General features: G+C 47.9%; 1 protein-coding gene across 1 annotated transcript in view; it reads left to right on the top strand.

Moving 5' to 3' along the window:
• The window catches only part of Aldh1a3 (aldehyde dehydrogenase 1 family member A3), a 36,876-nt gene extending 24,462 nt beyond the window's left edge, over nt 1-12,414 (top strand). The window contains exons 10-13 of the mRNA XM_004623249.3: nt 1,981-2,145; nt 3,310-3,467; nt 4,607-4,681; nt 10,533-12,414. Of these exons, the coding sequence (XP_004623306.1) occupies nt 1,981-2,145; nt 3,310-3,467; nt 4,607-4,681; nt 10,533-10,605 (471 nt within the window). The 3' untranslated portion in view covers nt 10,606-12,414. The remainder of the gene's footprint in view (nt 1-1,980; nt 2,146-3,309; nt 3,468-4,606; nt 4,682-10,532) is intronic.
• Nucleotides 12,415-15,014: the final 2,600 nt, after the last annotated feature.

Raw genomic sequence — 15,014 nt, 5'->3', positions numbered from 1 at the left:
CGCATGGTACTGGAGAAAGGCCATAGGCTAGGGACGCATGGTACTGGTGAAAGGCCATAGGTTAGGGACGCATGGTACTGGAGAAAGGCCATAGGTTAGGGACGCATGGTACTGGAGAAAGGCCATAGGTTAGTGTGCATGGTACTGGAGAAAGGCCATAGGTTAGGGACGCATGGTACTGGAGAAAGGCCATAGGTTAGGGATGCCTGTCATAGAGGATGAACTAATTTATACTATGTTCCTAGCAGCATTGTATAGGTTGTCTGTTTCTCCAGCATTATCAACAGAATATGAATTCTTTTTCATCTGAGAGTTTAAAATGATATCATTTAATTGTAATATACATTCTACCTTCCTAGGTGTTGAAGATAGAATACATTATCTTATGCTTAAAAGACATTTGTGTTTCTTTTTCAATCAAATGAATATTGGCTTTTCGTGATTTCCTCTTATACTGTTGGTCACTTTTCTTGTCACTTCTAAGATGCTTTAGTACATACTGCGAAGATTAGTTTTCGATATGATTCATTAATAGGTTTTCAGTGGGTCGCTTTGCCCTATGACTTTGCTTATGGTGACTTTGCTACATGACTACCTCTTTTATTTTTTCCTTTCTTCTTCTGGGAATTGAACACCTGGTCTCACACATGTGAATGGGCATTCTACCACTAAGCTATATCACCCACCCTTTTTTAAAAGCATTTTCAAATGCATTAACTTTTTTTTTTTTTTTGTCTTCCATACTTTAAGTCATAGAGAAGACAAGTTTGTAAGAGCAGTCTCCCCCATAAAGGAATGTTATGGTTTCATTTGTCAGGGTTACATCTTTGATCTATTTAGACTTGTCTTGGAATAAGGTATAAGACATGGATTGGCTAAATTGGATCTGTGGACCATGGGTTGATCGGTCAAGTGACATACGTGGTTTGGACCCTCCCCTTCCAAGAAAGCCAGCCTGTGTCTCAGGGACATACAGTCATCCAAATGCACCAATGAGATTTGCTTACTATTTTTTATATGATTAAAATTAAACCAGCCCTCCTGTCTAAAAGTCACGGTGACAGTAAGCCTTATTAAAGCTCTGTCTCTTCTCCCCCCCCCCACCCAGAGGAGGAGCACTGCCAACAGGGCATGGTAAAGGACAGGGCTCCCACGATTGTAAGAGGGAGGCTGGGAGAGCGGCCAGAAAGCACACTGTGCCAGTCAGCAGTCTCCTAAAGGGGAGACTGAACAGTTTTCCCCCAACTAGGTATGAGGCTGTAGTACAGGGCACAGTCCAGCCAGGGAGACCCCCAGGCAAGGTAGCAAAGATAGAGCCTTTCTGATGATCTGACCCCCCCACTGGCTCAAGTCCCTCAAGGTGACCCACTTTCCTGCTCAGTTCCCCTCAGAACTATGAAAGGAGAACTCCAGTTCTCCTTTCCTCCTTGTTTCCTCCAATCCATGGAGCCAGGGTGCCAGGTGCGGCTAAAATACAGGACACTGTTAGACTTACATTTCAGATAGACAATGATGGCATTTGTAGCATAGAGTGTATCTCATATAGTACTTGGGATATACATATGCTCAAAATCATGTTATTCTCCTGAGATTCAAGGTTAGGTAGCCATCTTGCACCTTTATTTGCTAAATGCAACAATCCTAGCAGGATGCAAAGAACTGAGAGAGCAAAGAATGTGACCACTTCCTGGTACATCTTGGACTGGCATCTCAGCTCGGAAAATAGAATCAAACACAGGAATGAACCCCAGTCCTGGCGAGAGTGAGCATAGCTTGTCCTCCCTTGCCTTTCCTCCTCAGAGAAGCCAGATCTGTGCATCTGAGGAATATCTGCCTCAGGACACACTCATTCCACGATGTAGGACTCGGCAAGCACACACAAGGCAGGGTGACCAACGGTGCTGGGGAAGGCTGCTGAAAATTGCCTCCTGGCAGCCGTTGGCCCAGGAAGTTGACCATGCTTCCTTCCACATTTTGCAGATTGATCAAAAACAGTTTGACAAAATCCTTGAGCTGATTGAGAGTGGGAAGAAAGAAGGGGCCACGCTGGAATGTGGAGGCTCGGCCATGGAAGACCGGGGACTCTTCATCAAACCCACGGTCTTCTCGGAGGTTACCGATAACATGCGGATTGCCAAGGAGGAGGTAGGTATGGCTGCAGCCAAAGCTGTGGCCCAAGGACCCTCCAAAATGCTGTCCCCTAGAGACCAGGGAACCCAGAAGTCTTCGTAGGGTGGGCTTTCTTTTTCTGTGTAGTGTTTCCCCTATCCCTGGGGGTCCACAGGAGCACCGTCTCACCACGAGTCTTTGGTAAACCCCAGCGACTGCACAAAGTTAGTTCAGGGCGCCATTTCCACTGCTTTCTCCCGGTCTCTGGGGGCAGGACTCCCTTCCCTGAGTTCATCATACAGCAGGGCATAGAGAGCCGTGGCTCCCAGTGGGCTGTGCCAGGGATCAAGCTCTGGGTTCACACCAGGGATAGCCTCAGTCCCCTCAGGGTCACCTTAAAAGAGAAATACTCAAAAATGTGTCACAGCTAGGATTCTTATTGTGTTTTCCATCATGGGTGTCCTTGCGAATCATGCAAATTAAGGAGACCTCCTGAGAGTATAAATTGACCTTTGTCTATCAAGTCTACTGTGAAGCAGATGGAAGCTATTTCCCGTCAGCCCTCCCGCCCTGCCCCGGGATTTGTAAGACAAGAGCCCAGGGCTGGGTGGTTAGGTCCTGGGAGGCACCACTGAGCATGCTCTGACAAGTTTCCATGTCCCGTGGGTTCACAGTTTAACACCCAAAAGGAAAGCAGGGAAGACCTGGTTCTTTTGTCCTGGTAGGTGCAAAAGACCCGGGGGTCAGAGTGCACCGTTCTACAGCCCTACCTGTGAATGCCTTCGGAGGCAACATTCCAAAACATTACCCAGAAGTTTTGCCTTCTTGGTATCCTCAGATGGTTCTCCCCAGCGCTCTCAGGCTGATGTTCTCAGAAACCCTATTGACAGCAAGGGATGGGAAACACAGTGTAGTTTATAGTTGGGTTGTGTTTTTTGTTGTTGTTGTTGTTGTTGTTCTTGTTGTTGTTTTTCTTTCTTTCTTTTTTTTTCATTTTAATTCTGCCTTTCAAATTTCAACCATCACACAGATTAAAAAAAAAAAAAAAAAAGTTCGGTGATCTTTCTCACCCAGTCATTGTCGTCCCGCACACGTGGGCTCTGGGTATATGTGAAAGGCAAAAAACCACAGAAACACCCACTCTGAGCCTTCATGTCCACCCAACACACTTCTCACTGCTGTTCTTGTGATTAATGATAGATTTTTGGACCAGTGCAGCCCATACTAAAGTTCAAAACCATTGAAGAAGTGATAAAAAGAGCGAATAACACTGACTATGGACTCACGGCAGCTGTGTTCACAAAGGACCTCGACAAAGCCCTGAAGCTGGCTTCCGCGCTGGAGTCGGGGACAGTCTGGTGAGTAGAGTTTTGTCTCACTCTGACTTGCTCTCTTACCAGCTTTGGAATCTTCCATTAACACATTTCTTAATCGGATGTTGCATGCCACCCACTCTTCGAGCGCTTTGTGGGATCCTCATGACCACCTAATGCCACCCTGTGGTGTTAAGCACCTCGCTTCACAGGGGCAGAGAGCAGAACACAGAGGCTGGGTAACTGGCTGGGTAACAAGTGGTGTTCTGCTCCCTTGATGTCCCAGGGACTGACTCCAGGGCCCCTGGAGACTCCATTCATAGGTCCCCACGCCCCTTAGGTAAAATACCACAGTATGCACACAGAACTCGGGCGTGGGTACTTTAGCTACCTTTCAGTGACTTAGAACACTTACAACATGATGGATGCTATGTGAGGTGTTTCTGCGCTCCATTACTTGGGGAGCTGTAGAGAAGAAATCCTGTACCTGTTCAGTGCAATCACTCCTCCAAATGTGTTCTGTGCAGGCTGGTTGAGCCGGAGGACCAGAGCTTGGTCCTAAAGGGCTGGCTGTTTGTGAAAGCCCAGGGTGCAGAGTGTGAGCTCTTGGCCCGCTGGGCTGCTCGGCCCCTCTGGCTTTGCTTCTGGTTCTGACCCAAACTCAGTGCACGTGCGTCTGCAGTGTGTGCATCAGAGTCTCCGCCTCAGCAGCATTCTGCAGATTGCATATTGTCATGCTCACTGGAAGATGAAAGGATGGAGGCTCAGAGAAGTTGAACAGCAGGGGTAGGGTCACATGGCGGAGGAGGCAGGCCACCATGCAGGTCCGATCTCTGTCGCTTCAGGGCTATTGTCCCATACCTAATATTTTCTCTTCTTTTGCTCTTGCCCTCTCATTCCATCCCTATCTTAATGAGAAGCTCTAGACAAGTAGGTTCAGATTTTAGTTTCTGTCATAGAGAATTAGACAGCAGAAGGTAAGAGAGCCCTGTATTATGATTACTGTGGCGCCTCGGATCATAAACTTAATTTTTTCCACAATTCTGGTCCCAGATTTCTATTGAATGTTTATCAAAAGGCCATAGTTTAGGCCTTGTGCTTCAGCATCTGATCCCTGGAGCCAGCAGGATTCAGCTGGGTCTTCTCCAGGGAATTGTGAGCATGTTTTCACTTTTGTTTTCTAGGATCAACTGCTACAATGCCCTCTACGCACAGGCTCCGTTTGGTGGCTTTAAGATGTCGGGCAACGGCAGGGAACTGTAAGTGTTTCTGTCTCTCCAGGCCTGCTGGCGGCTTTGTGAGAGCTACGCTACATTTGCAGTTCAGGGATTAGAGCTCTTCCAGAGCTGCCCGAGGATCCCCCATGCCTCTGCCCTGTCCAGCGCTGTCACCTCACGGGGGCTGTGGACCCTTTCCCCCAGGGCCTCCTCAGGCTGCCTGCTCTCTTCCTGTCCCTACTCTGAGCTTCCACCCCCATCCTCAGCCTGCCTTCCCTTGGGCCTAGATCCCACTTCCAGACTCAGCTTCATGCCCTGCCCAGCACCCGTACACCAGGTACCTTCAGTAGATCTTTGCTACGGGCTAGAGGAGTGAGGACACAGCACTGAAAAGGTGCCCTTTTGCCAGAGGTAGGCTGTCACTCGCTGTTCGGGTCCCCACTCGCTGCAGGGAAACAGCCCAGCAATAACCCTGAGGCATCGTCCCAGGTGGTTCTCTGGGAACAGTAAACCTGTAAGATGTTTGTCCACAAAGGCTCATAAAACCCTGCACAGCACCGTAAAGGACATGGGGAAGAAGCCAGAGTCCAGCCGGAAAGCACAGGGAAACAGAGCCAGGGACACACATGGGCAACTGAGCTTCCTTCCTGATGCTTCTTCAGGAGACCTAAGGCACCTCCTGTCACTGGGCCTCCGTGGCCCCACGTGTGGGATTCATGGATGGGCTGCTAGCATCTGGGCCAGGCCGGCACTGGATGGAGCACCCTGGGGGCGAAGACCCTGTGCTTTCCGGCTGGACCCTGGCTTCTTCTCCATGTCCTTCACAGTGCTGTGTGGGGTTTTATGAGCCTTTGTGGACAAACATTTTGCAGGCTTATGGTTCCCAGAGAACCACCTGGGATGATGCCCCAGGGCTGTTGTTGGGCTGTTTCTGAGCGCTCATGCTCTTCCTTGTCTTTAAGCTGTCTGTGTCATGGGTACACAGACACTCTACCTTGTACTTGTTTGCACATCTTCTAGCAGGTACCGACGAAACGCTGCCCCTCAGGTAGGCCTTGCTGGAAACTTTGGTGGCTCCCCTTACAGTCTTAAAGATGTTGTGAAGGAAGAGAGGTAGGCCCTGCCCCCAAGTGGCTGCTCTTGGCCAGGCTGCGTGGTGCAGGCTGCACACACCTCCTCACCCTTCTTTGTAGTCCACCCCGACATGCCCCAGAGCCCTCTGCACCTCACAGTGACTGGCGTCTGTTGGCCTCCTCTTCACTCCTATGACTGATTTCCCTTTCTGGGAACGTGGGTAAATGTGTGGCCTTGAAGGCTCTGCGGAAGCCTCTTTCCTCCCCCTGGTGGCCTGTGCGCATTTGTGTCTGCATCCTCTGAGCCTCAGCTCCATTACCTCTTAGCCCTGCCTGTCCTCCAGGGTCCTCCTCCCGCAGCACTTGCTGAGCCCAGACACCAGCAGGCTCTGTGAAAGCCTCTGCATGTTAGCTCCCGTCCTTCTTGTGACAGTCTTTGAGGGGCAGCTACTACTCGCCAATGAGCACACAGCCTAGGGAGCTTGTGACCAATAGCTGGAAATGAGCCATGGCAGCCTCGTCCTTGGACCCCATCCCCGCCCTCCAACAGCACAGAGCCTTGCTAAACAGAGGCCACTTTTATAAGTCACCTGGAATCATTACAGGGATGATATCAAAATCTCCACGTATGAAATAAGGGACATATAACTCCCTACCTGTTAGATGTCTGATCTGACAAGTTCATGTTCTCTAAAAATTGAGGAAGGAATTCTAGGAACAATGGAGGTTAAGAGTAGGAAGGTATTTACTGAAGGCATAGAATGCTCCTGTCAGAGGGGCAGGAGGGGTCCCAAATCGGTAGCCCAGGGACCCCACTCTATAGGGAAATTTTATAGAGCAAAAGCCACACGGGAACAGTGGTGTGGGTTAGAGCTGTGATCAGCCAATAAGATTGCCAGTGTAGCCACTTGGTTATACGGATTCAATGGAGAAGCCAGTGAGACAGTGAGCAAGTGTGGAAAGATCAGAGAACTGCTCAGTTAGGTGAGGAGTCTCAAGTCTTGGTTGCCCCCTGGGGGGAGGCATGCCTCTCTAGATCCGGTGTTGTCACTTATCTCACTTCTTGAGGAGTATGTAGATGTGGTCCTTTCGTTGTTTTTACTGTAATATTTTTTTTTTTTTGCTTGAATTGTTTTTTAGGGGAGGTTTGTTGTTTGTTTTTGGTGCCAAGGACCGAACCCAGGGCTTCCAGCTTGCTAGGCAAGCATTCTACCGCTGAGCCAAATCCCTAGCCCCTGGTTCTGTCACTGTATCTTGAGGCCCACTTCTGGTTGCTGTGTCTGGAGTGGGGTTTCATCTTTGTTTGACTCCCTGGAGGCCCCAGCGCTCTCACTGCCTAGAACATTCTACCTAACTTAGCTGTCCGTAACAGAATGAAGCTGCCAGCGCCTGTGTGGTCCTTCGTTTCCTCAGATCTGCCGCCTTCAGTCAGTGAGGTCACCAGGTCCAGGGAACCCAGACGCACATGGTCCTCATCCAGAGGCCAGGCATGAAGGCGGATCCCGGGCCCCAAAGCGAATGTCTGGGTGCAGAAGCTGCGGGAAGGCGTCGGGGGAGGGCAGTCTCCTGACTCCTGCCTTGCACGCACTCCCACTGACGACTCGCGGGTGGCTTTCCTCACCCAGCCCCCTTTCCACCCCCCCCGCAGTGTCTGCGGCCCTCAGCATCCCCTTGACTGGCTCAGAGCCGGTTGCTGGTTTGCCAGCAGGGGACTTTTTGGAATGTCTGTTTTTTGGAACTTTGGCATATATTTTCTCAAGACTTTTTATAAAGCATTATAAAATAGTTCATAAGGAAACTGTCTTAAAAACCAATTTCCACTTTCTTTTGTCTCAGACTGTTGTCTTCATGTTGTAAGAAGTTCCCCTTTGGGCTACCGGAGCATCACTAGGTGAATTCCATGGATTTCCCCGCCCCTGGGCCTCCTACCCGTGACCCTCCCTTCTGGGCCTGTTTCTGGGCCCAGCCTCTCTTCCTCCTGGGTGCTTTTCTTCCTAGTTTTCTGTTTTGCTTTGTACTAAAGGACAGCAACCAGTATATCCACACTGTAGAAATGTGTGGAAGGTCAAGGCCTTCTCTGACCTTCAGTCCCATTTGCTAGAGGTAACCAATATTCATTCACTTTTCATTCATCTCTTCATTTACTTGGTAAATATTTATTGGGCATCCCTGATGCTGTAGGTGTGATTAGGCTTAGAACACACAGCACAGTTGACAGTCCGTCTCTCCTCTGTATTCTTTATATCCCCCAGTACTAGGGCTAGAATCCAGGGCTTGTGTACTGAGCTACATCTCCAGACTTTTTTTTTTTTTTTTAAGGCAGGGTCTTGCTGAGTTGCCCAGGCTAGACTTCAATTTGTGATGTTCCTGTGTCCCAGTCCCAGCATTGCAGTATGACAGGCATGTACCGCCACACCCAGCTCCCCTGATGGTTTGACAAGATTTATTGGGAGAGAGGTTGGGCTGTTAGTTGGCCTTCAGTGCCAAGGAGAGAGGAGATGGCACAAGAACCCGGCTAGGAGATACTGCACTGGTTGCATAGGAACAGAGAGAACTTGAACTAAGGCAACTATGGAAATAGAAAGAAGGGTAACCCTAGAGTTACTCTTACAAGAGTGATTTTAATTCTGATCTTACTAGTCCTACACTAATTCAATAGGGTTTCACTATTCACTTTGCTACTTTTATTAAGTTGGTCATTAGCAACCTTGAGTTTTTATAATGTAACATTTATTTACTTTTGAAACTTTTTTGCATTTTCTCTGCATACAATAGGTGTAGACAAGTGTGTTCTTTTCTGATTTTTAGTTAAATCAAAATGGACTCTTTCACGTAAGAATGAGTTTTGGATATTCTCTCCATTTTAGCAGTACCCTCTTATAATCCAAGGTTGTTCCTTTCAAGTAGTTTTGCTATTTTGAGCCATGCTGTACACTTTCCATGGTGGTATACTTTTCTGTTATACTTTCCTGTATAAATCTTTGTGTATTTGTAGGAGGCTATTTTCAGAATGAATTCTAAAAATTGAACAAACTACCCCATGAAAAGTAGGCTCACCACTGTTTTTGCTTTACGGGTCACTAGTTCTAAGAGACTGAGCACCCCTTTTACACTGACTGGAATTCGCACTTCTTTTTTCTGCACACTGACTCTGCCCCTTTGTTAACCTTCCATCTGGCCGCTTGCGCTCTCCCTGTTGGTTTTGAGAACTCTTTGTACACTACACTGCAATCTCACAGGGTTGTGAATTATTTTCAGCTTGTCCCTTGGAGTTTTTTTTTAATGGATTATCTGTTCTACAAAAGTTGAATTTAGTATTCTGCTTGTGGCTTTGCTGTTTTGTGTTATGTCTAGAAAAGATTACAAAATGATTTTCTCATTATTATCATGGGCTCTTAAACTGTCCGTAGGTGGTTTTAGGAAACCACCCAAATGCCTCAGCGACACATTATTAATAAAATAAGGATATTGCTTTCCACCACTCATTTTGGCTTTGCACATGGCAGGTGTTCCATGTGAATTATCTTTAATTGGTAGAACCACGAGGAGGGGGTGACTGTCCCACATCTCCCATGAGGCTGGGGGAAGGTGTCCGCCTTGACAACCCTACACAGCGCTGCCCTAATGGTATCTCCAACTGGAACAGGCATCAGAGTCACCTGAGGTTTTGGATCCGCTGAGCATGTGCCTTTTCCACTGTGCCAAATTGCCACAAAATTAGTGGGCTACACAAAATGCATATACCGTAGTGCTGTAGGATAAGTTCTGACCGGGGTCTCCTGAGCTAAGATGGAGACCGTTGGCAGGACCACACTCTGCTGGGGAGGTGGGTGCAGAAGAAGGTTCTCTGTGGCTTCTGCAGCTCATTCTGTGGCTGACGACCTTTCTCTATCTGCATGACTGGCACTGTGGAATATCTCCGGAATCTCATTCTATTCAAACTCTGCTGCCTTCTTTTTCTACTTTTATTTTTTTTAATGCATGTACAGAGTCCACAAGGTCTCACTACACAGAACGGACTCATAGTGACCCTCCTGTTTTCAGCCTCCCAAGCACTGGGATTACAGGCGTGCATCACCAAGCCCAGTCTTCTTTTTCTACTTTTAAGACACGGGGGGTGGGGGGGAGAACAAATAGCTCAGTGGATTAAAGTACCTGCAGGCAAGCACAGAGCTGGGGGTTCGAGCCCTGGGCCTGCTGTGCTGGCCTCACCCCCTGTGGCGTGCTGAGACAGCAATTAAGACTGGGCATGGTGACATGCGACTATAATCCCAGCTCTTGGGAGGCTGTAAACAGGCAGATCACTACCAGTCTGATCTAGTAGTGAGACCCTGAACATCCTGTAGACCGTTCCGTAAAATACAAAAAAGAAAAAAAAAAGAAAAAGAAAAGAAAGAAAGAATAAACAAACGAACTGGGGATCCAGGATAATCTTGAAATTTTAAGAGCAACTGATGAGTCACTTAAATTCCACCCAGAACCTTAATTGACAGGTTCAGGGCAGTGAGACATGGACCCTTTGATGCCACATAGGTCTGGGTAAGCCCTGGCCATCTGCATTTCTATCAAGTTTGGAGCTGACGCTCTTAGTCAATTATTCAAAATTGTCACACACCAAAAACTTGATATTTAAACTTACCTTTCATTTACATAAAATTACTAATGACATCTCAACCCTGGCTGTTCCTCTAGAAGGGCGTCACATTTTTCCCTTTTCCATAAACTCCAAACCCCAAAGAATCAGCAGGCACCAGAAGAGTGTCCCCAGCGCTGTAAGTGGACATGCTCAGTCTCAATTTTCCTCTTCTCTGTCCTCACAGAGGCGAATATGCCCTGGCTGAATACACAGAAGTGAAAACTGTCACCATCAAGCTTGAGGACAAAAGCCCCTGAAGCAAAGGCGCTCTTCCCTTGAACACAGACGGCTCCCTTGGCAGATCAAACTTGCTGGAGGGAATAACTACAGTACTGACCTTCCTGGGACACTCTCTTCCAGCTACTTTCAGTCTACTAGAGCCAAAGGGTTTTTATTTTCATCTCACACTGCTGTTTTATTGACCTAACTCTGGACGCTCGTATGTTGCATGTGAAACTGCAGCTTCACCTGGGAGGGAGCCATGGGCCATTTCTGATTTTGCCTTTAGACCTGGTGAGAGAGACAGTGAAGATACTCAGGGCTCTGTTAGCAAGAAATGCTATTGAAGTGTCCAGCAGTGGCTTCAGGATGCTCTGCTGAATCCAACTGCGGTGAGAATTTGGAACACGCCCCCTGTGTGACCCACAGTCCCTGTACTCGCCGTCTCCTATGGTCACATGTGCACACAGTTCCTCTTTGTTCTGAGGATGGGGGGATGATTCCAAAGGACAAGATTAGTACTAAATTAAAATGAAAGAAAAGGATTTTGAGGATGTGACATGGGGAGATTTGGGGGTGCACGTATTGGGCAAGGGCATCAGAAGCCTTGGGCATGCACAAGTGTGGGTTTTGGAGGAGGACATAACATGTTGACATTGACTATGGGTCTCACTTTGAGACTAGTACTGCCTTTGCACTGTGACCAAATTGATGTCCCAAAGAGCTTACTCTAAAACTGTGATGGCCCATATTACTCAAGGTACTTTCTAAGGCACGAGACTGTTAGTATCACCACAGCTGCTGAGGACCAACTGTTCTGGTAAAACAACAACACCACCAATCCAAAGATAGCTAGCGCTGCATTTGGAAAATCAGTACCATGATTCACTTTTTTAAGTGATGTATTTTATCAGGTTGAATAATGGTTTACAATAAGCCTCCATCCTTGTCCTTTTCTCCAGGACCATGGTCCATTCAGATTAGTAAAATGTACATACCTGGGAAGACTGCTGTTTCAATTCACCCCTTTTTTTAAAAAAAAAAAAGTCCTACTTTATTATTATTAGTTAACAAATAATTTCCAGATTCCATGGAGAAACTAGATCCACACCCAAGTGACCTGGGTATTTCACTAGCATGTTAGGAAATATTCTTTTTCTCTTTTGTGTATCCAAAATGATGTGCAATTGCGTATTTTAACTTGGAAAACTGAGCTTATTCCCAGATAGCTTTAAAAGGAAAACCAAATTTCAGTTGTGTTACTCAGTTACTTTTGCTAAACCCGTCCATTCCTGGATAAATGGTGTGCAAGCTTGAAAGCTGAGTTGGAGGGCAATAACAGCATAAAGGTCTATGTCAGAACAAGTGTGTATGCAAGGAGAGTTAGGTGTGTATGCCATCACCCTTGTCAGACGTGACATATACAATTCACTTTCTTGTCACCACTAGTGAACACATATTACTTACACTCCTAATAATAACTTGTTCAACAGAATTTGATTTCGTACACTGAATTTCGGTATCCCAAGAAGCTATAGACACTAACCTCCATTGTAGTACTGTAGAGGGTCCCTATTCTTTCACTGTACAATAATGTCTTTAATATGAAATGCTACATTATTTATAATTGGTAGAGCGAATTCGTCTTTTATAGGTGTAAGTACACAGAGGTGGTATATTTAACCTTCTGTAATATAATGTATTTAGAAATGAAAATCTATATAATGTTAGATTTCACTTCTTTTAAGGTTTACCCCTGTGGTATTGTTTAAAAAATATCAGACTGGGAATTCTGATCCCAACTGCAGATTGTGTTCAACAGTGATAAAATAAAATTGGATATTTGAGAAATGTGTTTTCATTGGATTTTTTCATTGACCAAACCCATTTCAATTCCATGGCAAGCTTTCCTCCTTCCGAGACCCACTGTACAATATGGCCTGTAATAAAGCAGTATCAATGCCGTAAATCAAATTATATTTCTTTGATCAATCACACTGAGTCCTTTGAGTGTAAAGCCCATTTTGTTGGCTTTTGGTTTTGATGAGGCAGAGGACATCCCCAGAGTTCTGAGGTCCTATGGCCTGAGTTTAAGGTGTTGGCTAAGCTACCCAAGACTCTTGATTAAAAAGTGATAAGAATTTGAGTACACAAAATGGGAATTAAGGGAAGACGCTGCATCCCCCTGCTATGAGCACAAGGGTCACTTTCCTCTGTGGCAATCGAGGTGCTTGCACTTAACTTAGAAGCCTGTCACCGAGCTGGGAGTTGGTGCTGAGCCTGGATCAAAATAGGCATTTCCGTGTGTATTAATGTACTGGGGGCCAACTCATTTCCCAATCTAAATGTGACCAGACAAAATTGTAGGAAAATGACATTTCGCTGTGTTCTGCTTACTAGAACATGACTTCCTGAAGGGAATAATCCTGAGGAAGCAGACACACGTGGGCGTGCCAGTGTGCATGGGTGCCCTCCTGAGCGTGTGAGGTGGAACGCCCTCCAGAGCTGTGTCTCTGGGAGGTCCTAGCTCTTCTGTCCTGGAAGAGGCCTTTCCAGTGGTTCTCCTCCTTGTTCCTAGCCATGCCATGGCTTGTGCCTGACCATGGATAGTGAGGGGTGTTTAAACTTTTTCCAGGGAGGAATAGCTAAGGAAACTGTCTACTCAGATGAAGACGAACAACCCAAAGTTACCCGACTCCACTGTGCCCCCTGAAAGCACAACTGTTAGTTCAGAGAGAGACGTGGCTTCCCATGTCCCACCCCAGATTCCAGAAGGCCTGAGGTGAATGTGAACCGAAGAAAGTAGACCTTGTATCAGCAAGGGGAAAAGAACTGGCGAGGAATCTTAACTGCCCTGTAACACACTCCCGTGTGCTGTAACACCTAAGGGGTAGAGCTAAATGCTGGGATACAGACAGTTTCAAAACAGGTCATTCGTGTGTTGAATATTCTAGATATTTTCTACCTGGGCGCACTTCCTAGCCAACGCCTAAGCTGCTTTAAGGAAAGCAAGTTAAGACTTGGCCTGCAGAGTGCAGTGGCTTCCCCTGGTCCCTCCTGTGGGGCCTGGCACACTGTATGTGCTTCCTCCCAGTGGCGCTAGGTGGCGGGATGGCGCCCTCGAGACTCCACGGCGGTCGCGGGGCTTGCTCACCCCTGCAGACACCACACCCTGCAAATTATTGGGGACTTTTCTGTGTCGCTCTGATTGTTGCCCTTGCAGGACTGCACAGCTGTGCCCACCGTGGGTGGTGGGAGAGGCGGAGAAGCGGCATCCTGGGACCACAGCAGAGCTGCCATTGTCAACTGAGGACCCAAGGAGGGTTCCAAGTACCCAGGGCCTCAGGTGTCCTCTGGGTCGCGTTAGGGCACTGCGGTCGCTCGCGATGATTTTGTGAAATGGCTGGGAGGACCTGGCGAGGCCTTGCGTGAGTCCTGGGAGTACTGGAGAGGTGACATTTCATCAGAGAAGCCATGAGTGCTGGCCCTGCCTGGAAAATGCTTTTTCTGAACAGGATTCTGTTTCCTGGGTGGGCACGCGGGCTGCAGCGCTACCTGAATTTCTGCACTCTGCGAGGCTGAAGCAAAAGGTGCACTTCAGCTGGGTTGGAACCTAGCCTGAGCGAGAGAGTTCTATTTTAGGTCTCAAAAATAAAATTGTATATGTATGATTGGCCAGACAGCAGTATCTTTGCATACATCTCTAGTAAATTCGTAGGATGAAGGTACAGTTTGCAGACTGTTAACCTGAGTAATACATATATGTCCGTACTGCTCCCTAAAGAACTGGAGACAAATCTGCCAGCGTAGCTCTAGTAGGGCACAGTGTGAAAGCCGCTGTGAAATCGCATCGCTGTGCCTGCCCCAGGGGAGAGAGCAGGTCACCAAAGCTGCAGGGGACAGGGCCTCGCGAAGGCCGAAGGCCGGAAGGTCCTGGAGTCTGCAGGGCCACGAGGGTCTGCATCCCTTAGGACAGGAGGCGTGAGCTGGTGCACGGGCAGGAGTTGATAGAGCGTGTCATTTGGGAGGTGCAGAAGTTTAGCCAAGTGACTCAGCGTGGGGAGGGGGAGGCCGGGGTCCTCACTTTGTCCACAGCCTGAGCCTGCGCAGAGGAGGGCAGGAGACTGTGGGCGCTTCACCTGCCCTGGGGGTTAGGGGAGCTTACAGTATAAGGGAGGGAAAGAGCCCCCTCGCCCTGCTCTAGCTGCCTTTGCTGTCTTCTGCCGCCTTGGACTGCTGCCCCCTGCCACGACACCAGGCCTTGGAGCAACTGTGAGCTAAATAAACAAACCTTCCTGAAGTTTGGATGTCGGGTATTTTGTCCCAGCAAAGAGAGAAAAGTAATCAAGACAGCATCTCCAAGTGATCCCGCTGGGGACACTGAGGCGCCCGCCTGGGCGTCCGGGCCCTGCGCTGCCCCGCTCGGCTGTGCGCTCTGCGCGCGGCC

Source organism: Octodon degus, unplaced genomic scaffold, assembly GCF_000260255.1.
Source record: "Octodon degus isolate 3935 unplaced genomic scaffold, OctDeg1.0 scaffold00002, whole genome shotgun sequence".
In the NCBI taxonomy this organism is placed as follows: domain Eukaryota; kingdom Metazoa; phylum Chordata; class Mammalia; order Rodentia; family Octodontidae; genus Octodon; species Octodon degus.
This window is presented reverse-complemented; position numbering and strand designations above follow the sequence as displayed.